Source organism: Sciurus carolinensis, chromosome 8, assembly GCF_902686445.1.
Source record: "Sciurus carolinensis chromosome 8, mSciCar1.2, whole genome shotgun sequence".
In the NCBI taxonomy this organism is placed as follows: domain Eukaryota; kingdom Metazoa; phylum Chordata; class Mammalia; order Rodentia; family Sciuridae; genus Sciurus; species Sciurus carolinensis.
The window spans coordinates 46,472,178-46,497,711 of record NC_062220.1 but is presented as its reverse complement, the minus strand read 5'-3'; the positions used below and the strand labels follow the sequence as shown (position 1 = coordinate 46,497,711).

Here is a 25,534-nt window from a genome sequence, read left to right as displayed (position 1 = left end):
TACTGGTGCAGTGAAGAAATCACCCCATCTTGAAAAAATAAATAAATAAAAAAAACAGATGCCGAAGTGTGTTCATCAAGTTTCTAAGCAACTTCTCTTTTCGGCCTTCTGAGTCGTCTGGATTTGGGGGGTAAAATGGAAAAATGTTAAGTCAGGTACTAATGCCAGAGAGGCAAATAGGAGTGAAAAGGAGCTGGGGGAAACAATAGGAAGCACATCTGTCCCTCTTCACTCACCTGCCTCTGAGTCTCAGCCAAGTTGAAGGGCAGAGTTCCCTCCTCCAGGGGAGCAATCCGCTCAATATCTGCTAAGGTCATACGTCTGGAGGGAGAAGCATAATCAATGAGAAAAATATCAATTTGTTACATGTTCATTATGGAATTCTACAGTGTTCCTTTTATCATTTTCCATATTTCAGTGTTGCCTTTCATTTGGCTTCTTTCTCTCCCAATTGCTGCCTTCCCCTACTCCTACCTCCTAACATTCTTTTATTAAGCTAATTAAAAAAAAAAAAAAAAAAGGCCAACTTACCCCCTTGGCTCATATAAATCTGCTAACTGAAACAAGATGTCAACCTCCATGGGTGTAACCTGACCAAATTTCTGAGCTGCCAGAACAAACTCCTCTGTATGGAAAAAAATAAAAGGGAAAAAATTTAAGAAGCAATAGCACTACATTCAGCATTAACTCAAGGCACTGGAATGGATGGACATCACAGAACTTTATTACAATCAGTAACAGAATTCAAGTCAATCCAAATGGAGCAAGAATTTTCATAGTTCTTTCCTGCACTTGGAAAGAGTATGAAGAATACTCTCCCCAACATTTACTTTAAAAGCATGGTGCCATCTGACGGCTCTGAATAAATGACACAGGGTATTATTCAAATTACAAGTCAAGGGGAATAAGGAAGCATATATCAATTTCATATGCATAGGTCTGGTCCCAAGAATTTATATTAATGAAGCTGTGGAAATCCTATGGGAAGTATCTGTTTTAGAAAAATCCCATTAACATGCTGATAATATCTTGTTCAAGTTTATAGATAAACTTACATTGTCACCAAACAAGTTTGTGGAATTCCTCATTTACCTCTAAAGAAGATACCTTTAGAGGTAACCAACTGAGCTCAAGCTCTAACAAAATTTGAAAATATTTAAGAAATTGTACATTTTTCTCAAAGGCTGCCTTTATTTGGTGAAGATTGTTTTGTTTACTTTTGTCTGTCTGATCAAAAGATGGAGGACACACATGTACCATATGGTTAATACACAAGAATGGGGTGGAAATCTGTAAACATACACTCTGCCATTACCTTCTTCACCCTAATCCCCAAGATGCTTCCAGGTAAGAATTCAGATGTATTCTCACTTACCCTTAGTCACCTCTACATCTTTCCTGTTGCCAGCCAGAGTGCTGTAGATCTTTCTAATGAGTTCCATGTTGTTAAGAAGTGAATTAAATCCGTTAAAATAGGAGAAACTAACTTGATGAGATGTGGTACCTCCAGCAGCCTCAGTAAGTTGAAAACAAGAGAGACGAAGAAAAACAAAAGATTTATAGGTGAGGAAGGAAGAAGATTCAGAAGTACATGTATCTGATGCTAGTGTGGAATTAACCAAGAATGCGTATATAACAAATGACCACATGAATTTTTCTTCCACATTAAAAAAAAAAGCCATAAATAATTTTTAGAAGTAACTGCAACTAATCATGACCAGAACTTGTACTTTCCACATACGACTCTTAGCAAACTAAATAAGTACATGTGTAAGATCATAACAATGGAACTAGCAATAATTTATAGAGTTCAAATTTCAATTGGAAATGTTTTATAAGTTGGTTTATTTCATCTAATGAGCAAATCTTAAAGGCCTGTACATGCAAAATTATATTATACAAATGCACACATTTATGTGCTTATTCATGCAGAACTGTATTATTATCAACATAAGCACACTATGGATAGTGGTCAACTTAACATTAATATCAAGATTTGTCACATTCTTATAACCAGTAATAAATAATCATTTAAATACAAACTTATAACTGGTGGGATTTCTAACAAACATATTATGATAAAATTATGAGATGTCATGTGTTTGGATGGGGGTTAATATTCATCAGAATTCTGATAATCAGAGTTCTGAAGAAAGCATATTTCCTCACAGGGGACAAAGGAAACAGAAAACATGTCCATTATGAATGGAACTTCAGTGTGGGGTTTCAAATTCTATCCTTTCCTAACAAGGCAAAATATTTTTATTAGGAAAGCACTTTTTATAAGGTAACAACCACATAAATCTCCACTTAGTAATCATTTAAAATAGCTGACATGAGCATTTAGTATGGAAAGGGAGGTGGTGGTGGCGGGGGTGGGGTGGGGCGTAGATTAACACAGTGCCCGATGGAAAAGCCTTGCCTGAAGGCCACGTCTCTAGAATGAGGCACTGGGAAGAGGGAAATTGAAAGGTTCCCTCACACCTGCCCCAGTAAGATTGTGAAAACACTGAAAGTCTTTTGCCTAGGATTGGCAAAAGAAAAGCTACCATTGGGGGTGGTTCCCAAATCTGAGTGATCATAACAACCATCTAGAAGTTGTACCATTTAGATTCTAAGACCTCCCACTTAGAGATGGTGAAATACAGGCAGGCCTAAAAGAAACCTACAGTCTTTATTTTCAATAACTATCCCTGGGATTCTGATGCTCCATGACCAGGGCTTGGGAACCACCACCACTGAAGGGTGCCGGACACACCCAGGGCTTGCACGGTCGGGACAACAGCTGAATACCTTCTGGGATAGAAGCTCCATGATACAGATGGCAGGGGACTGCCTGCCACACTGCCATCATAGCCTCAACACATGAACGGTGGATAAATGAGCAAATCAAAGGTCTAGCATTTCTGCTCTGCCCACTGCTCCAATAAACAATAAATGCAGGTACCATTTTTTCCCCTTAGATAAGAAGAAAGATCAACATTTGATATACCTCAAAATATAAAGTGAATAAACACAAGCTGGTTTTTCCTTTTTCCTTTAACAAGTTAATACAGCCAGCCCTTCATGTACATGAGTTCCATATCGATGGATTCTACCACTCTCAAATTGAAAAGATTTGGGGAAATTTGCATCTGTACTGCACATGCCCAAACATTTTTCCCATTGTTATTCCTCAAATAATATAGCATAACTACCATTTATGTAACATTCACATTGTATTGAGTATTATAAGTAATCTGGAGATGATTTAAAGTATCAAAATGATATGCATGGTTATAAACAAAGATATGCCATTTTATATAAGCAACTTGAGCATCTGCAAATTTTGGTATTTATGAGGGAGTCCTGGAAGGAATCACCAATGAGATGACTGTGCATTTCTGTAGGATATGCCATACAATTCAGGAAACAAATTAACCTACCCACTAAAACTAGCCAACTAGTTTCTAAGTTTGGTAATATATACAATCACATTAAGAAAATGTCAGTTTTTTAAGCAGAAAAAAAAAAAAAACATATAATTGATAAGTATTTTTTATAATCTCATATTTACTGAGCTTAAACCAGGTAGAAAAAAAATGTCATTAGGGCAAGTTGCAACTTACAGCTACTAGACATTCTTCTACAAAAGGTGTCAAGACGTGGGGCCGGATAGTGACCATGATGTCTCGGAAGTCAATGGCTGTGACTCTCCCAGTCTTGTCATTGTCCCTTTGCACAAAGGCTTGCTTTGCATGCTCCAACTGTATTTCCTATAAATAGAGAAGGTGGAATACTTACTGCAAATGACTACTCATTTTCAAATCTGGCTGAAAATATCTAGATCATATCTTGATTTAACAAGCCCCCACTGGCTTGTTTAACAGTGCCCGAGCTACTACCTTCTTCTTCTTCAAGACAGAGAACTTTGCTCAGATCAGTGAATATGTCCTGAGAATATAAACGCCACCTTAAATCTCCTACCCAAAGAAACCAAATCACTTCTGAACTCTGCTAGAGTCTGAGACACAAGAAAAAACTGGAATAAAGTTTGGTAGGCACAAAGATCTGGCCAGACGCAGCTTAGGTGATACAGATGAAAGGAAAAACCTATACCAGGACATTAACCTCTCCTGAAAGGAGAACAGTGTGTAACTGCAATCTGGTACTCAAATGTGGGCTCTAGCAGCAGACTGAAAAGAGAAGTTCTCCTTTGGAATATGCTTTTTCTCTAATACAGCACTATCAGCATCTTGGGCAGGTGGAGACTACAAGGCTGTTCTGCACTTTCCCTGCCATCTTTCTACTAGGTCCTCCCCAAGGTTATGACAATCAAAAAAGACTCCAGACAGAGCCGTATGTCCTGGTTGAGGACCACCACTCCAAAATGAGAAGCTGGATGGTATGTGGGTCAAGCGTATCTTTGGCAGTACCTCAGGACATCTATTTAATTCATATGATCTAAAGTCCAGAGGTCTAATCACAGCTTTCTATTGCTATTCCCAGGGAACAAGTGTATACATAAAATAAAACTTAGCTTCCCATCCAAACTCAGTGCGCACCACACAGCAGAAGCATCCCTCCTGCAGAGAGCATTTTGCTATCTTCCTCAGGACACTCTGCCTACCTCCCAGACAGGCCCTCAGAAAGAAAGCTAATCTCTACAAAATTAAAGTGGCTCTCAAGGACTTCCGAGTATTTACATGAAATAAGGTTTTATTAAATGATATTACAGAACTGCTTTTTTTTTTAAACTTGGGTGAGATAATGACTTGTGTAAAAATTAATCATCCTCATGAATTAGTGCAAGAGAGTGTAAGAAAGATGGCATGCATCTGATACTGCTTTAAAGTATTAACTCCTTTTCTTTGCCCTAGACAGCTGGGGAGATGAAAGATTGACAAAATACTGATAATGAGTACAAGGTGGGTCCTTATAACCTTTCTTTCTACTTTTCTGTAGTTGATGTACTTTTAAAAAACTTTAAAGAGAAAACAATGAGTAAGAATCAGAGTTCCTACTTTTCTGTAGTTGATGTACCTTTAAAAAACTTTAAAGAGAAAACAATGAGTAAGAATCAGAGTTCCTATTCTATTTAAAATCTTTTTTCAGTTATGGCATCTGCCAGTTTTGAACCAGCATGTCCCAGCTAAAACTCTTTTCTGGGATTTGAATACTTTCTTTCCTTAAATGGAAGGGATTGGTCAATCCTTTATCCTCAGATCTCCTCACTCTGCTTTCCTGGGCAAAGTGCTCTTCTACCATGTCCTTAAGGACTTCTTATAAGCCAAGGTTTGACTTCCACATCCAAATCTCCCAATCCCATCTGCTGGACCAAAATTTCTAACTGCTTACACAGTATACCCTGTGAGTATCCCCTGAAGGCCATAAAATCACTAAACATCATAAATAAATCATAAAATCTATAAACAACATAAATCCACTATAACAGGCCCCTGACCCAGCACTCAAACCTGGACACTCTTCTATGTTCAAAGCATAATTATTGGCATGTTGGTCTTCTGATCGTCTTATCTAGAGAGCTATTATTTTTAATTCTTTAAGCTTCTTTTCCCTTAAGAATAAATCAGTTACCAAATTATGTCCCTCAGGTATTTGAAAGTTCAAATACATCTTTTCCTTTTCCTTCTAGAAGGTGCTAATGGTTCAAGGCCTCCTCAGACCTTACCTAAATTACCACTATGGCCCCAACTGTCAGTCTGGAGTTTCTCTCTGACCTCTGTGGTCTACCTGGAATGGCATCTAAAGTCACCTTTCATAATCACAGATCTGACCTTCACTCACCTTCCTCTGCAGAAAGCTGATGGTCATTGATCACAGAAACCTATCTTCACAGCAAGGCACTCAAGATCTACAGGAGATACTCTCAGTCACTTCTCCTGCTACCCCATGCCCTGCTTTTCCAGACCTCCATATACGTAGTAAATACAAGGAGACCTCCTAACTGAAAATCAGCCACTCGAGTCCCTGTGACCCTCTGCCTGAGCTTCAATTATAAGACCTGTCTTACCACATCTTATATTAGAATCAGTTGTTGACATCCTGTCCTTCCTTTGGCCTGGGCAAAGACACCATGTCCTGTTTATGTTTGTCCCACTTCTGCTTCCTGGCAGGATGAGTTAGGTATAAAGTCACGTGGTAGGCATTATCACCAGTGATGGAAGTCTATAAAACCAACTGGATGAACAAATCACAATCTATTGAACAAAACAGGGTTCTCTGTATGAGTGAGCCTGATTTAAGAGGAAGGAAGGAACCAACTGTTAAACACCCTGTAGTGATAAAATGACCACAGTATGTATTCAATTGAAAGTAAATGAACACAGTCATCTCCTTCGAATTGTCAGACCCACTGCTAAAGCTGTCATAAGCCAAGATTACTTTCAACAATAGGAGGAGGTATGTTCAGTTATTTACCATTTGCCCTAGTTTATAACTCCATCTTAGGGATCCTTAGAACATTACACCAAAACAGCACCACATTCCTTGGCTACCCTGTCTCCCCAGAAAGCAGGAAGCCAGAACAGTAAGACCAGACTGCTGGAATGCCAAATGGAAAATGGGATGTCAAAGCAGGGCCAGCGCTCACACTGCAGGGCAGGGCACATGACTGTAAAGGGCAGAGAGTCCCTACCCGTTTCTGTGCCTACACTACCTTGATTAAACATTTACTAGAAGGGATTCCATGATCATGCGATAAAAAAAGCTTTGTCGCCCAGATGATGAACAACTTGAGAATCCGTTTCCAACAGCTTTTAAAAACTGGAGACATTAGAATTCCATGCAGACGAAGAAGCTAGAGCCATGTAGTTCTCTCAATAGGAGGAGAGAGTGAAAACAGTTATCTGGCTCTGTAGATTACCAAAGACATGAGTACAACTATCTTCTATGGCTTGCCATCTATGGAGTGGCTGCTTCTTCCTCTGGGTGAAGAAATGAAACTATTTTCTCTACCAATGCAACTGCCACGGTGACCTGATGTGTATCAGAAACCATTGTGAAGTGCTTTATAAAAATTAACTCATTTCACGTTCACAGCAGCCCTGCGTGGTAGGTAGATCATTCCCCCACTCGCTGAGGAAACTCAGGTCTCACTGACGGGCAGCAGCAAAGCTGGATCTCAGCCCCAGGCACTTGCACACCACTGAACTCTGACTACTCCAGCGTACTTCACAGGGAGCCTGGAGAAGGCTACTGTCAGAAATTTGATTAAAAATGCATTTGATACTTTGGAATCTGAAGAGTTTTAGAAAGAGAATCACTAAACTTACTTTTAAGTTACTCTAATGCCCTAGGTTTTGCTGTTGCCTACTTTCATGGGAAAACAATAATATTCCTGAAGATTTCCCATTAAGGAAAATCCTGTGCATCCAGAGTGCCAGGGTGGTTTTACCAACAGTTACAAAGAAAGAGGAGAAGGAACTAAATCTAAAAGTTCTTCTGTGGTTCTTCTTAGGATTTTTGCTTTTTCTCAACCCAAAGAAACTGAGGAGGGAAAAACCAAGAGAGAGGCCTACGGGAGCTAACACATCAGTTACTCCATAAACATCTAATTTAAGAATGTGTCATCTTTGAAATAAATGACCAGGCTTCTTCTCCTTTATGACACAGTGACTTAAAATTAAAGTTCTCTGGACACCTCCATAGCTATTTAAGAAAAACTTAATGCTTAGGCAGGGTCACCAAGAGACCAAAGGCTTCTAGATGTGAACCCAGAAGGGATAAAATGGAGACCAAGAGTTTTTAGTGTGCACAGAACACGACATGTGTAAATAATATTCATTTCCTAAGCAAAGGGGATCAGAATGGACAAACAGCTCTTATGTATGGGGAAGGGAAGAATGAGAGAATACATCATCACATTTAAATAATAAAAGATTATTAGGTAAAAAAGATGTTAGTCTGTCTCTTCATATTTCTTTAAAAAGAAGTCAATGGAAAGAAGGTATCAGGTCAGGTTTTGGCACATACACTGAAGTACTTAACCTATAAAACTACTGTGTAGTGAAATGGAATATTTGCAAAGTATAGCAGGTTCCCTATCACTGGGTTCTATGGGCTAAGGAACACGAGTCAAGGATCTCACTTTATCCTGACAGACAGGACCATGGAAGCACTTTGTCCTGACAAAGCTGTGACATTTGGAACAGGAATGCCAAAGCAGTTGTAACTTTCCTACTGGGAATACATAGCTGTCTTGTTTGCATCTCAGGCTCCAGGTTTGACTTCAATGGCACACCAATGCCTGCTGTGTGATCTAAAGGTCAAATGTGGCAGTCATTTAATAAGTGGAAGTTCAGAGTATTGGGGATGTACCTCAGTGACAGAGCACTAGCCCATCATGCACGAGGTTTTGGGTTTGATCCCTAATACCACACACACACACATTGATGGCTAAGGTTCAAGGTGTAATAACCTCTAACGTCCTCTTCAGTATGGAAGAGTGGCTCTGCTGAGTCATTCTGAACTAGCCACAGGAACAGAAAGATGAACACGGGATAGCGTAGGACATAATAATAAAAGCTGAATGCTTTAACACTTATTGCAGGCCACGGCTATGCCACAAATGTCAAAGACAGCACCTTTCTTAAGCCTTGCAATAACTGTGCAGTAATAATCATCATCTTCACTCTATAGAGATACCTGACATTCAGGAAGGTCAAGTAACTAACTCAAAGACACACAGCTTAGAAATAGCTCAGTTGAGATCCATAGAAATGTCTGAATTGAAAACTAAGATTCTTAACTGCTGACTCAGGTTGCCTTGGGCAAAATCCTAAGCAAGGAGATCACAGTAGGTTTAGATAGATAACAGAAAAAGAGTTAAAGAAAAGTTTTGATGACGACTGGAACGCTATGAAAACAGAGCCAGACATATCTCAAAGAATTCTCATCTTGGATGATGAGGGAGATAGGAGAATCTAACACACACACACACACACACACACACACACACACACACACAGATATTTAAGGGAAAGAGATGAGGTGGTTGACCACAATGAGAAACTTGGAGTGAACTGAGTTCAAGTTATAAACAAAAGTTAAGCTATCTACAAAAGACAGCTTGAGGTACAGGTAGAAGTAAATCTGGAAAATTCAGAGGATGGGATCTGAGGGGGGAAAGTGAAAGGCTAGACTTTACCCCCTGGACAGTGGTCTTCTTACTTCAGCCACCTTGAGGTGGGCTCCCCGCAATGCTTTCATTCTGTAGATGAAAAAACGAGGTGAAGCAAGCGAGGGTCACTTGAGGTTAAGGACAAAACTGGACAGGCAGTCAGGTGGTCTGGCTTCGAAGTCACAAACAACCTACACTGGGACCACTTTGTCATTTTAGAGGGAGGCCCAGAAAACACTAGAAGAAAACAAGAAATCACAGGGAGACATAAGATCATCTCACAGTACATACAAAGGGCAGGCAACAATAGGTACCTATGTGAGCGAGGGAGTGCAGATGATGCTGAGGGCCTGAGTGTACAGAAAACCCAGAGTGCCAGCCTCTGTAGGAGCTCTCAGCAGTGGCAAGCAAGGGGTGGCAGCTAACTGCTGCCTGTGCAGGCCATCTCCCAGGAAGAGAAAGGCGCGTCCTGTCACTAAGGCCAGACGTCCCAGAGCAAGGAGTTCCATGGCTCCCTCTCTCAGGCAGTTCTGACCAAGCATGCAAAAGGAGGCCCCACTTCTCTGTAATATTTGCCAGTGAACTGCTTCCTGTCCCTCTATTCTAGTGCATGGTGATTAATGGAATAGGCTTTTATTGTAGCAGTTTCAAACTACTTCAACACACCCATTCAGATTGCTATAGAAAAAAAAAGGCAAACTCTTCAAAATTGCTAGCTGTACAGAAATAAACATATATAGGGGTTATACCGCTTTAGGTCTAATATTCATACTTCTAATAGTTCCAGGCCTGTCATTTCCTTAATAATCTCCAATTTTCAAGTGGGTATATTTCTAATGCAAGAAAAAATTCTCTCCACCTCTATTCAGACATGCAAGTTTGTGCTTTAGCCTGAGAACAATTTATCAGAAATAAAGTAAGAGAGAGACCCTCAAAACAGGCAGCAGATTCAGATGGTTTATATTATAAAGCCAAAAACATTCTTTTTTAAAAATTCTGGTAAATTTATACCTTTGTGTCCTGAAATTTAAAAAATCTAAATTTTTAATAAAAGCAGAGAGTTAAGGAAGTGATTCAGAATTCCTTTTTGATGTGTGGTAGAATAATTCTGGGCAAAATGTAGGTAACTGTTTATCAGAACAAAAAACAAAAATGTATAATGATGTGTGAAAAATATTGTTATCTATTGTATCATATTTAGTCCTATTTCAACAAATTCTATATCAAGTTTTATTACCTGTATACTATTTAACATATAAGTATCTACTTTGTTTTCATAATTCTATACTTATTTGGAGGACAGTTTGAATCAAGAGTCACATATTTTTAAATGGAGTAAACATGGAACCTGGCAGTGAAACACATAGCAGGTGAGTAGTTACCATTCTTAATACTTTCTCCACATTTAGCCATGCAGTCAGATTTTCATAGATCAGCTTAAAATTTCACCCCTAATTCACTGGGAGTGGTCTTTAATTAATATTTATCAGAAGCAACATCACCCATGGATCTGCATGTACAGCAACGTTTTGGCAGAAAACAAATACAGAGCTTTTCCACCTCAATTTCCTTGCTCTTCTGATTTAACGTTAAACTTCACAGTGGGTAACGGCTGGGGCGATGTTGTATAGAGTGCTCATTTTTAGAAGGATGTGACTGTAAAAGCCTGCACAACAGGCTGCTCAACAAAACAGCAAGCTGACAAAATACCATGGACACAACAGCACAATGAATCCTGATTTCCTTTGCCCAGAGTGCAGAAAGTGCAATATAAACGAAACATATACTGCATCTAATTGTACAAGTGACCAGTGATCACAGCTCTGGTCATCCATGCCCACACTAGCAATGGTTTCCATTTGGAGACAAAACAGAATTTAATCTGCTGGAAGAACTAGAGGTAAATAACATTAGCTGCCTTTTTCATCATTTCCTTTTAGAATACCAAGTTACACTGTATGTATGCATTTTTGCAGTACTGGAGATTGAAACCTAGGGTGCTACACCACTGAGCTTACATCTCCAGCCCTCCTTCTCTTTCTCCTTACTTCTTCTTCTCCTCCTCCTCCTATTCCTACTTTCTTCTTCCTCCTCCTCCTCCTCCTTCTTCATTTTTTTTTTTTTTTTTAAAACCGAGACGGGGGTCTTGCTAAATTTCTGAGGCTGGCATCACATTTGTAATCCTTGTCTTGGTCTCCTGATACTGTATCTCGTCAGTCACAGCACCTGGCTGTGATACTACATTTATTAAACAGGAAGAAGTTACATTACATACCCTGCCTGGTCCTACTTAAAATCAACATAAAAGGCACTCACAAGTTGAAAAGGCAAATACATTTGGTTTCTGGCTATTAATAAAGCTTTTTTTTTTTTTTTTTTTAAAGATCCATGGTCCAGATATCTTCACTAACACAGATAAGGAGTTGGGGAACAAAAGGGAAATACAAATGGCTCTGGTTACTCAATCTTAAAAAAGGACTTGTTAATTGTTCACTAACTGGTTTAGTGAAGTGGTGGCTTCAGCAAGTTCAATAATTGATTCTTTAATTAACACCTGAAATCCCTTATTAATATCACAGCTTCAGAATTTGATGCTGCCATGTTTAAAAGTATGCTGTCTTTTTCTGGTGGTGGTGGTGGAAAGCAATTTCTTTGTTTCTTTTAAATTTTTTAAGATTTGATAGACCTTTATTTCATTCAATTATTTATATGTGGTGCTGAGGATGGAGACCAGCGCCTCACACACACTAGGCAAGTGCTCTACCACTGAGCCACAACCCCAGCCCCCTCAATTTCTTTTTTAATATATGTAACATTTTGTGTTGAAATTTTTGCCTTATACCAGGAGGCTATGACAAATAAGGTAGCAAACTCTACAAAGCCAAAAACAGCACTGACTAGCAGCAGTCAGCCTCTGACTTCTACAGTAATAGGTGGCAACCATCCGCACCTATTACTATTACAGGGTACAGCAGACTCCCAGTGCTCTGCTCTCTAGGGCTCAGAACCTGAATCACTAAATGGTCCATTTCACATTGCGTTCACACTGACTTGGACCATCTGGGCTGACTTGGTCAATCTGATTTAACAAAAAGAACCAAAAGTGTTCAGCTGCATGAGTAAGCTTTGACATCCCGCAGGGTTGTAGCAGGACTCATGTGACCCGAGGACAAGGATCCTTACCAATATGAATGGCCAGTCTAGGACACCAGACACATCTCTGATTCCTACATTCTGCTCTCAGTTCTTTCAACTAAGACAAACCACTCTGGTTCTCATCATGTTCTTCCAACAAAATGAGGACCTGAATATAATTATAATAAAACTCACCTGTGAATCAGGGCCCTCTGTTAGGACAGGTAACTTCATTATTATGTTCTATGTGATGCAAAGACATTAGACAGGATTTACACACACACACACGCACACACACACACACACACAAGTTGTAGATGGACACAATACATTTATTTTATTTATTTATTTTTATGCAGTGCTGAGGATTGAACCCAGTGCCTCACATATGCTAGGCCAATGCACTCCCTCTGAGCCAGAACCCCAGCCCCATAGAGAGGATTTTTTAGATCCATCTTCCCTCAAGTCAATTATCCTGTCTCTTGGTTAATGGAATGCCAACCTCAGAATCTGGTCTTTGCCAATCCAGAAACTGTTGACTTCTTGATCTTGCCTCTACCTTTAGTGATGGGTGGAAAACTGCTGGATACAGAAAAATTTCCTGGCTCCAAAAATATGAGAAACAATTCCTCAAAAAACCCAAATCTACATTAGAAGAGCTCCAAAGAAAATATTATTATAATTCTCAGGGGCAGAGGAGAGCCCAAATGCCAATACATGTGTGTGAGACTATTATATGCAAAGCACTGCTCTGTAACCCTGCCATAAAACCACCTCCTCTCCTGTGCTCCCCTTCTCAATAAAACCCAACCACCTCCCACTTGCCCAAGTCTAAGCTCAGGAGTCATGCAGAGTTCTGTAAAATCCTTGGCTATCTCCTTCATATTCATTCTCTAAGACTTGTTAGGACTACCTCTTTAACTTCCCTTGAATCCGTTTATTTTGGCCCATTTTTATTACTATCCAACCCAGGCCACAGTTGTTTCACTCTAGGCTGAGAAAGTGACCAGCTGGTCTCTGTCTCTTTAGTCATTTCTTTCTCCACTTGATTATATATACAGTAGCCACAGTGATTCTTCTGAAGTACAATTCTGATCATGTCTGCCAATAGAAGTTTCTCATCACCCTTAGGATGAAGACCTAGGGTCAAGTTCTGTGCTCTTAAACATCCAGGGTTCAGAAGTCTAGACCAATGTGGTTCCTAGACCATCTGCAGCATTACAGTTTGGGATGCTTTGTGGAAGGGCAGCTTCTTAGCCTGATCCAGAAATACTGATTCAGAGTCTTAGGGGCAAGGAGGACCAGAATTCCGCATTTTAAAATAAGCATCTCAGATAAATTTTTACAATAAAATTTGGAAAAAACTGCTAGAGATTTAGGAAAATTAAATTCACCTTCAGTTCCACCTGTCTGATCTGGAACAAATCCAGAAAACTTCTCTTTAAGCTTCTGAGTGTTCCTCTTTTGTGGAGAAACAACAGCAAGTGCCTTACTTAGCTTAATACCTAAGGTGACTGTAAGGACAAATATAAGCAAAAGCAAAAGCACTCTCTAAGCTGGAAAATGCTGCATGAGAGGTAGCTGATAGCAATGTTTTTCTAGTTAACAGTAATATTGGATTTGGCAGCAATCCTAGACTTTTCAAACCTGAGGTTGGAGCCATGGGAAACTCCCTATGTGTAGATTATTTTAAAACTTTAATAATTATATGTGAAATATGTACCCAATTATAAAACAGTACCAGAAAATAATTGAAAACGACAGTAACATGCACCCCACTAAGGATCCTATCTGGTCACTAAAGGTGGGGGTCAGGAATGTTAGATGTCCAGCAATGCATGGCTGGGCCCCCCTACTCAGAAGCAAAGCTCCTTCCAGAAACACAGCCTTGGCCCTGGAGAAAATGCACTACAGTGGTAACATCGTGTTTCTGAATCCCTCAAATGTCTTTGATTTCATGGAAGAAGCTAAGCTCTAGAGCAGCTGCTCTTTGCTGTTTCGGGATACTCCTTTGGGAACTTACTGAAAGTTATGGGTCATTTCCCCCAGAAAATTACCTGTAAATGCACAATTTTACCCTAGAGTCTATTTATTCTTTTGCATATAATAGGGGATAATGATAATTACACATCAGGACATTGGGAGGATGCTATTATCAGAAAAACAATATTTAAAACACTTCGAAAATTATAAAGATCATACAGATATTCGTCACCATTATTCTTTTGAAAATGTGTCTTAGCACTGACTCTAAATAATAATTGGCAGAAAAGTTTAAAAGATCTTTCATTTTGTGCCCCAAGTACCCTATGACATCTACTCAATGAAAAAAAATGAGCAAGGGAATAGACACATCTCCAAAGAAGATATGTAAATGCCAATGAGCACTTGGAAAGATGCTCAACATTATTATTACAGAAGTGCAAATCAAAACCACATGTGAGGTCATTGTAAGAGTTTCTAAAGTGAAAAGTCTGTTTTCTCATCTGTAAAATGGATCAGTTAACTAGATGACCTGATTCTTGTACCTGGCTCTTAAAGTTCATAATTTGGATGGCTGCTGTACACCTACACTTTGAATGCTATTAGGCTTTATTTTACAAACCCTTAAGAGTTTTTGCTACAAAAGAGCAAACTCACTGGGTCTACCTTCTATACCTGCTTTCAATTTCTCTTTTTATACTCTTAGGTGGCCATTAATAGGAACAATTTCCAGATTTATACATTATAATTGTCTCAAGAATTGGTGTCTCTGCACAGCTCAGCCCTTTGCACAAAGGTCTCTTGACAAACTCTGCATACTCAACGAACACTACTGAAGTGAAGAGTTTGTCTGATATGAGTAACTATTACAGCACAAAAGAGACTTCCAAACAGGAGTAGAGTTTAAGGTTAATATTTATGAACTGGAATTCCACCAGGTATAGAATAGGAAAATTTCTCTAAGTTGTTTTTTAAAAATCTCAGTATATTAAAATTCACTTTTATACTAGCAACCATAAAATTAGAGCTTTGTTCCAGGAGCTCAGAGTAGAGGTACACGGAGAGGTTTATAGAGTATTTTAAAATACACATACATAGGGGCTGGGGATGTAGCTCAGTGGTAGCTTGCCTAGCATATGTGGGACACTAAGTTCAGTCCCCAGCACTACAAGTAACAACAACAACAACAACAACAAAAATACCTAACAAACTGTACACTTATATAATTATTTACATACAAATGCACTATCATTCATGAATTTAAGATTTTAAAAGTAGGCATTCAAAAGTCTCAGCAGACAGTGCAATAGTACAAATGAAGGGGTAATAGAAATGTGGCCCCATTCCCTTCTGAAATTCTTCCACAATAAAGAGGAACAAGACTATAGGAAGGAGACTTCTCGTCCATTACTTGCTTTGGCACTATTAACGAGAGGCACAATACAAGTAAGGCAGGATGAGTTCAAAGAATTATCAAATTGATCTGTCATTCAATGAATTTTATACACCAAGTACACAAAAAGACATACCAGCTCACCATTTAAGCAATGTCCCTACCTTAGTGGGTGGGGACCCAATCTAGACCTTACAAAGATAAGCACATGAACCAAATAAGATTCTCATAAGCACATGATAGTTTATTACAAACTCCCATTTGCTTATAGTAAAACATTTATTAAATGAAGAAAAAAATGGAACTTGCAAAGAATGGCACTATCCACCAATGACATGTGTGTACATCCATGAGCATGGGTACCACATGCTGGCTGGAACCAACCTGATCTACTTTCTAGGCACCTCAATGGAATAGAGCAATGTTGTCTCTATATTGCACTCAGGCTTCGAGAAATCACAAGCACTTCTCAGTTGTCCCTACAGCTGTTCCTCTTCCTCATCAGTGACAAGTAGCAGCACGTATGGTGGCAGCTCTTCCATGTCTTAAACAGCCAAGCAGCTGCTTTTACAGCTTTGACGCCAACCAGGGAGCTGAGGCCTTTGTTTCTGAGCCCTGCCCCAGAGTAGAAAGGCGGTGCATGCCTGACGAGGTGCAAGCCTGAAATGCCAGGTAAAATTCGCTCATATCTTTCAGAAACTATCCACATCCAATAAAGAGCCCAAAAGAAGCAAACGAAGAATTTGAAGAGATCAGAAGCTCTATCTGCATTCAGAAAAGAGTTGACAGAAAATAACGTCTGAAATGGAGAGAAGGAAGACTTCGAAATGGCATTCCTAGGCATTCATGTAAAGTCTGTCATGATATGTCTACTAATTTCTTTAAATCTGGGTCTGGAGTTGCACACAAAAGCAGGACCTGGACAAGATCATTAACCACCATAGCCATTTTAATCTAGTAAAAGTTTAATGCTTCCATTGTGGTCCCTAGGTCAAAATTGCCCCATCCAAGACACTGGGGGATGATTCCATTTACCAGTAAGGAATGAAGTCAATTTAAGTGGTTACCCTACAAGCTGCAGCTGGAAACATATTTGGTAATCCCCCAGTTATTCAGCCCTGTACTCTGGCTGATCCCATATCTTCCACTCTGGCCTAGAAGCTGCTATGCAATTCAGCATAATTGATACTTGCTTAAAGGAGGAAATGCGATCATCTTTACTATTGCTAACATCCCATTACGACTAAAAGTTAATTAGGCTGTATTCCATAAAGTCAATTTGAGGCATTTGTCTCAATAGCATTATTGTAATTATTCCTCATCAAAATGAATACCACCTCCTACAGCGTGCCAATGTCCTGCGTAAACAGCAAAAATCCAACTCACGTTCCATTCTCCACCTGAGTTACTCAAGTATGTTTATGTTTATATGGAACTGAAAATAAAGACTCATACATATTAACATGTTAAGAAAATACAAAGGCAGGTTTAAGGCAAGTACAACATAGTCTATGTATTCTAACAGTACTATTAAAAAGTCAAAAAGAGAGGCACCTTTTGACGTTAACCAATTGCAGGTATTATTACCTAAAAATGGATGCCACAAAAATGCTGATGAAGGAGCAGCACAGCCCAGGGCCCATGTGCAGCTGTGCACCCTCCACTCCATCCCAGTTGTGCCTCAACCTCTGCTCAGAAGAAGGCTCTGGCAATGTCTTGGGCACAGAGAACCAGGGGTGCCAGGACAGCCACAAACAACACTTTTCGTAACCAAGAACCAAAGCTGATTTCCCTGGCAAATTTTTCCTCAAGGCTTAGAATTTAAACATATCATAAGTATGCCCTTAAATGAGCCTTTTTAAGTTTTAGATTTATAAATCATAAATAAAATCTGATTGAGAAACAAAATACATTGCATAAAAATCCAAAAGAAAGGGTGGTTTATCACAGAAACCTATATATCATACTGGTATTGAACTTCAATGACTAAATGTTAACACAGAAATCAAAACATCTTTTAGATGATACTTCTGGAGGAAAACTTAAAATATGATCATATTTTTTTTTTAAAATACTCTTCAGTGCCATCATCAATGGCTCAAAGATGTGATCATAATGGGAGAAGAAAGTGAAAGGAGGGCAGAAGAGACTGGGCTAGGGAAGATGCACCCAGAAATGCAGACGATTCCTTCTGAGTTGCCCCTGGGGAGCAGTGGTTCTCAAGCCTGGCTGCACATCAAGGCCACCAGAGAAGCCTCAAATACACCAGTGCCCCAACCCCATCCAATTCTGTCTCTGGAGGTGGGAGCCAGGCAACAATAGTTTTCAAAGCTCCCCAGGTGATTCCAATATGCAGTCAACTTTGAGACCAGTGGCTTAAAACTATAAAAGGCCTCAGACAAAATGATGCTACAGTTAGATATGGATAATGGCATCTCATTTCTTAGGAGGGGTGGAAACACTACAGTGGTGGAGTCATTCAAAAGTCCTGAATTCAAGTTTAAATTTTGTCCCTCCTGACTTAAGTGACCATCTGATTTTGTGGGGCCTCAATATGTATTCCTAGAAAGGAGCTCTACATAATCTTTTAAGAGCCCATTTAATGATTTAAACATATTAATAAAGAAATACTTCTAAATGGTGTAGTCTTGTCAGCATTTCAAAGTTGGGGTAAATCAAAGTTCAAGGCTCAAGTCAAAGCCAGTATCCTTTACCCACAATTTGAGCCTACATTTTACTTAACTGCTCTTCTTAACTTTTTAAGAGTTAGACCCACCAGCAAAAACTGAGTAAACTCTGCATATGTCAGGTGTCTTCTTCTTTCTTTTCCAAAATGTAGTTGCACAAATTCTGAATCCCAGTTAAATGGAATATGTTGATGAATTGTGGTCTGTCCAAAAACTTGCTTAACATCCTCTGAAAGAGAAAAGAAAGGTTGATTAAAACAAAGCAAGTCAGGTCCTTTTGTGTAAAAACTGTTAAACAGATATTGCTATTCTTCTTATTTAAAAAATTCAATATTAAACAGATTTAAAAACTGGCTGAAATAAAAGTAAAAATACTCATGGAATCAGTCAAGAAATCAAAGTTAGTAATCCCACCAAAGGTGGGAAAAAAATCAAGAAGTCACACACACACACACATAGACAACCTAAAGGCAACAACAACCCAGAGTAAAAGGCTAAAACTATGATTGTCTCATTTGTTCTCTTTCAACATATATTGGTTATTTTCAATCTTCATTGGTAGGAAACACATAACAGGCCTACATATAACAATAAACAGATTTCAAGTAAAATCTTTACCTAGTTATAAAGTTTTTAGAAGATTTAGATACCAGTTAAAGGAGGGATGCACCCCTAAGACTCTATTTGAGTTTTACAAAGTCAAAAATTTATCCAGCTACACTTAAAAAAGGGAAAAGTCAGCAGCCTGATTCTTTAACTTTATGCTCTTTTTTTGACTTGACTGAAGTCCTTAAATTGTCCAATCCCATTTCAAGTAGGCTTCCAAATGTGCCATACTGACTCATCACTTCTTTTCAGCCTCTCCTACAGAACTGTAAGAGGACTGACAGAAAAAAGGAATATGAAAACCTGACTTTTCTAATGTGTCAAGGTTTTATTAGTTCCCTCTCCTCCCAAGAAAATGTGTATTTGAAGGGTGGAGGGAACACAAATTATTTGATTAATAAAGTTTGTCTGGCTTTCACATTTTTAAATATATCCACCAAACCTGCTTGTTTTTATGAGCAAACTCTTCCTGATACCTTTTTCCCCTTTTGCTTCTATGATGATGAAGAAGAAGAAAGAAGAAAGAATAGGAGGTGGAGGAGGATGGGGGCGGAGAATGGGGGGAAGGGGAGCAGAGGAGTGAGAAGAGGAAGAGGAGGAGGAGAAGGAGGAGGAGGATAAGGGGAAGAAGAGTTCTTAAGTCCTCTGAAGGGTGCCAAAACATTTAGTACATGTTTCTGCTTCTTCCAAATTTCCTACTTCCACCCCCATTATACCCATGAAGTTTTTATTCCATGCTTTTATTTAAAGTTCCCAGAAAATGTTAGTCTTGCCATGAAGAAACAGTAGTGCCACCATCAGCATAAGTGAGGGGTGTGCATTTGCACAGAGAAGCAATAAAAATCAGAATTATGCTGGGCTTAAATTTTATAAAAGGTGGCAGAAAACTTCAGGTTGGCCCCAGTGAGGAGAATAAAATCAAAGCTTTAAAGTACAACCCCAATTTCTCTCCATTTATTCTGTCTTCTTCGCTTATAAGGAACATAAAGTGAATCAAGAATTGGGATTTAAAAGAAAATAAATGCGTGGGGGACTCTTAGAGGATCTGATCAGAGACCAGTAAAACGAATTAGGTAGAAGACTCTCTTCAATACCTGAAAATAAATTATTGGAAATTCAAGTGACTTGGGTTCAAATTCTACTAATAACAGCAGCCAAAATTTCTTGGGCACTCACCATGTGCTAGGTATTATTCTAATGACTGTAAGTCCCTTAACAGCATGAAGCCTGACTTTCTTCAGGGGCAAAATATACCAACCAAGATACTCTGTAGCTCCTTTCCAGTTCTCATGTCTATGTCTCTATGTGGATCAGGCCTGATAAGAGACTCCACAGGCCCTCCAGCCTTCTAATCTAGACCAGTAAGTTATCTAAGGAGAAACAATGTTCAAGTAATAAAGGCATGATCAAAAAGATGCAAGATTTTTTCACACATTAAATAAAATGTTACACCATGATAAAATTCAGAGAAATAATGAGGAAGCAAAAATAGCTTTCTGGTTTATCCTCAGTGAACCTGAAGATTGCTTTCCACCAAGCATTCTGATGAAGCATGCTTTTTTTTGGTGTGGTGCTGGGGATTATACTCAGGGCCTCACGAGTGCTAGGCAGGCACTGTTCTGAATCACATCTTCAGTCTGAGGTCTCTCCTGTTTTTAACCTCTCCTTCATGTTCCATAGAAACTAACAGAAAATATTAACCAAATATGATATATATATATATATACATATACATATATATGGCACTCATTATCCATTTTAATATTCATAAGGCTTTAGATTATTGATATAGATATATATATATGTGAATTTAAGTTGCTAAAACATTTGTGAATGAATTTAAAATGGGTTTCATTCTAACCAACAATCTCATTTTGCCTATAAACGTTAACATTTACTGCTTATTTGAGGTTAGATTCAAGTCCAAAACTCTGAACCTTTCCCCACTAGTCCATGGACTGGTCTCCCTTATGCAAAAGCCCACCTGAAGTACTGTTAGTAAGTCACTCTGGGTTTCATTCACAATGCAGTCATCCATAATCATCACTACTGTATCCAAAACTTTCTCATCACCCCACACCTAGACTCTATAGTCATTAAACAAAAGTTTCCCCTCCCAGCTTACCTGTGGCCCCTTTTAGCCTCTATTCTGCTTTCTGCCTCTATGAATTTATCTATACTAGGTACCTCATATAAAATGAAACCATATAATATCTCTCCTACTGGGTTAATTATACACCTACAAATGGTTAATGGAAGGAGTTAGAGAATATCATGCTAAGTGAAATAAGCCAAACCCAAAAAACCAAAGACCAAATGTTTTCTCTGATATGCAGATACTAATTCACAATAGGGCAGTGGGGGGGGTGGGTTGTGGATAGGGAAGAATAGAGTTAGTTTAGATTAGGTAGAGGGGAGTGAAGGGAAGGGAAGGGGTATGGGGTAGAAAGGAAAGTATGGTGAAGCCGACATTATTACCTCATGTACCTACATGACTGCATGACTGATGTGCTCTTGTAACATGTACAAACAAAAAATTAGAAATTACACTCCATTTATGTATGATCTATCAAAATGTACAAATGTATTCTACTGTCATGTACAACTAATTAGAACAAATAAAATAAAATAAATGGTTAAAACAACCAAAAAAAAACTTAATTGTTTAAAAACAATGAAAGGAAGGAGGTAGGGCAGTCTCTAGACCAGCCAGTGTAATGCAGTCCTGTTTAAACACTGGTCATGTGTGGACCCTGGAGGACATTCACAGCCACCATATTGCCCAACTCCAGTGGATGGCATTTATTTCGTGGACCAAATGACTAGTACTCCCTGGAATTGGGTAGTGTACAAACTCTGTGGTCCTGAGAAAGTGGCCCAATTACCAGTTTCTTGGCTGTTCTAATATACCAACCATGTAGAAATTTTCATTTCAGTTTTTAGCTAGCTAGCTACCAACTCCTAAGCAGCACAGTTTATAAGCACTGGACTAAGTTCAGTAGGAAGAGGAAGGATGGAAGGAGACATGCTGTACCCAGATCTAACCCACAAGAAATAATCCAGCAGCAGATCCAAACAGTATTCTCCATTAGCACTACAATGCAGGGGCTTATCACAGCAAGGAAAGAGAATTTTAGAAAAGAAGGCACAGAAGAGGGAGAGAAAGGCTTCATAGGAATCTGAAACTTGATTTGGATCCTGAAGGCTGCCAAAGATTTTACTCAGATGGACCTTTGGGGAACTTTTCAATGAGAGCAATGGCATGAAGAAAGGTTTGCTTTTTGGAAGTAAGTTAAGGTTCAGTCATAGTGCCTTAGCCCAAAGCCACCTGGGTTTCTGAGATATGACAGATCCTGCTCCATGTAGCCACAGACATTGGCATCACCTGCCAGCGACCAATATTATTTTTAAAACCCTAGGATTTAATCCAACATTTATGGTGAAGTAAAATCTGCTCTGGAAGAAGAGGGCACTCTGCAGGGGGAAAAAAGGCCTTGAGTTGTTGCCACTTGGCCCAGTTCTACAAAACTAACTTTCCATCTCCCGACCTACCACACAGGATCATTACTGAAATATCATAAGACTGCCAAGCCTTGCTAATCAGACAAACCAATGATATGCAAAAGACGAGAGGAAGAAACCTACCAATGTATCTATTCATCTTCACAGCTAATAAACTGTTTTTAAAAAAAATTAAAATATTAAATCTTAACACTCTGGAAAACTCATGTATTTGCTCCAAAAATATTTTACAGGCTCTTAAGTCCTTGAGTATTTTATTCTGCCTCATAAGCCATTCTGGGACATTCATTTTCTAAAGTACTTGCCTGCAGGTTCATGAATAGAAACAACACCTATAAACCAAATAAATAATCGCAATGGTTCCTGGCATCTTCCCTCACTTTGGAAGACATTAAAATACCACCTTGGGTTAATAATCTTTTTTCCTTTGAGGAAAAAAGCTTTCTCACATAACATTTGATTGTTTAAGCTTTCTCCAGACCTTGAGAAGCAATGACAGATAAGAGTATTCTTCTCATCTAATAGCTGGAAAATCAAAAAGAAAAACAACAACAGCAGCAACACACACACACACATACATATGCACACACAAAGCAATTTTCAAGTTTAGTTGTGTTCTGTATTCTAGCTCCCATGGGTAATTCAATAAATTTTACCATTAAAGACTCTAGCAAACTGAATATCATCCTATCACTAAGCCCTCACCATTTCCAGATCTTTGCTCTGCAGTTAAGCACCCTTTGATTGACCAATCACTAACTTAAAAAGAATTAGGAGGAGGTTCTTCCTAGTCTAAAACAAAGGCCTTAAAAACTTACCCAGGCACTTAAGTCATACAGATTAGGAAGCAAAAATAAGTTACCACTGGGAAGTGAATGTGGCACTAGGTATAAATTGTGAATATATAAAACCATGTTTTTCTTAGTTCAGCCACCTCCTGAAACAAATTAGAATGCTTATCTCTAAAAGTGTACTCACTGTTATTTCAGTCTGAGCCAAACAAACTATGATTGGAAGGCCTATTGCTCTCATAAGATAACCAAGTAATGGTGATATTATTTAAGGCAAGATTTCACCAAATAAGCTCAAGGATTGCTCTGGGTTTATTTATGGAACTCTGCTTTCCCTACAAATACTTCCTGTGTAAAAGTCTGCTGGGTTTTTACTTTATTTATTTATTTTTGGTACGATCAATTGAACTCAGGGCCTCCCATATGCTAAGCTAGTGCTCTACCACTAAAATACATCCCCGCCATTTTTTTATTTTATTTTGAGACAGTGTCTCACTGAATTGAACAAGCTGGTCTCAAACTTGCAATCGTGCCTCAGCTTCCCAAATTGGGATTATAGGCATGCAGCACCACATCTGACAGCTGCATTTTTAAATATCACAAAGAGATGATAACAAAGTGGCAGCTGTTTTTTCCTAAAGGTAAATTCAAAAAGTCAACTAAGTTCTCCTAAGTTAATAAATTTCTTGGGCTGCAGAGTGTACTCACAGTGAAAAGAACTGGGATTTCTGAAAGCTGGATCACATGAAACATTCTCTTATATACAGAAAGTCCTAAGGAATCAACTAAGAAACCATTGGAACTAATAATGTACCCAGCAAGGCTGGAAGATACAAGCTCAGTATACGAAAATCAATTGTATTTCTACACATTTGAAATGAGCAACCTAAAAATGAAATTAGGAAAACAATTCCATTTATAATAACTTTGAAAAGAATAACATACTTAGAAATAAATTTAACCAAAGATAGATATGTAAAGTATATTCTCTAAGAACTACAAAACAGTATTGACTAGAATACTAGAATATTGTTAAGATGGCAAGATACGTCCAAAGTTAACGTTAAAATGGTAATAGTTCCCAAAGTGATCTACAGAGTCATTCTAATCACTGTCAAATTCCCAAATGGCTTCTTTGCAGGAACTGACAAGTTGATTCAAAAATTCATACAAAATTTTAAGGAATCCAGAAAAGGCAAAATAAGCTTGGAAAATAAGAACAAAGTTGGATTTCAAAGTCAAGGCTATGTAGTATGCCAAAAGGTAGCCCTTGTTTTAGGCAGTTTTTTCGCTGCTGTGGCTAAAAGTCTTGACAAGAACAATTTTAAGGAGGAAAAGTTTATTTGGGGGCTCACAGTTTCAGAGGTCTCAATCCAAGACAGCTGGTTCCATTCCTGCTGGCTCATCATGGTGGAAGAATGTGGTAGAAGGAAGCAGCATGCCCCCCAGGGCCCATCTCTTCTAGCCACACCCTACCTGCCTTCAGTTATCACTCAGTTAATTCCTATCAGGGATAAGACTGATTGGGTTAAGACTCTCCTAATCTAATCATTTCACCTCTGAATGCTCCTGCATTGTCTCACACATGACCTTTTGGGGGATACCTCACATCCAAACCATAAGAGGCCTATAAACCAACAATAAAATAAGAATGAATTAAAGTTAGAATACAAACAAGAGTCCAGAAATAAATTCTTACATTTATGGTTAACTAATCTTCAATAAATTAATGATATAATTCAACAGGAAAATGGTCTTTTCAAAAAATGGTGTTGGGACGAGATATCTACACGTAAAAGAATAGAGTTGGGCCCTGATCTCCTACCATGTACAAAAATTTCATCAAAATGAATCAAAGACTTAAATGTAAGAGCTAAGACTGTCAACAACTTTAGAAGAAAATATAAGCATATTTTCCAGAAAATTACAAAAGAATACATAGGCATAATTTTTGTGCCTTTGGATTAGGAGATGGTTGATTAGATATGACAACCAAAATAAAAGCAACAAAAGGAAAAAAATAACCAAGTTAATGTCATCAAAACTCAATTTTTTATGGTCCAAATACCATCAAGAAAGTGAAAAGATAGACTAGAGTGTAGGAAGAAAACTTTACAATCACAAATCTGATAAGAAACTCTAGATCAAACAAAATACTCTCACAACTCGACAATAAAAAGACAATCCAATTCTTAAATGGGCAAAGGATCTGAGTAGACATTTTCCCAAGATGACATAAGTCAATAAGTACATGCAATGATGTTCGATATCATTAGCCATCGGGGAGATGAAAATA

At 38.6% G+C, this 25,534-nt stretch overlaps 1 protein-coding gene across 1 annotated transcript in view; it reads right to left on the bottom strand.

Moving 5' to 3' along the window:
- Positions 1–25,534, bottom strand: part of Slc25a13 (solute carrier family 25 member 13) — a 179,503-nt gene that overhangs the window by 71,866 nt on the left and 82,103 nt on the right. Inside the window, exons 5-9 of the mRNA XM_047560964.1 lie at positions 18,409–18,548; positions 3,609–3,755; positions 1,376–1,514; positions 532–625; positions 237–321 (exon numbers count right to left, since the gene is read on the bottom strand). Coding sequence (XP_047416920.1) covers positions 237–321; positions 532–625; positions 1,376–1,514; positions 3,609–3,755; positions 18,409–18,548 — 605 coding nt within the window. The remainder of the gene's footprint in view (positions 1–236; positions 322–531; positions 626–1,375; positions 1,515–3,608; positions 3,756–18,408; positions 18,549–25,534) is intronic.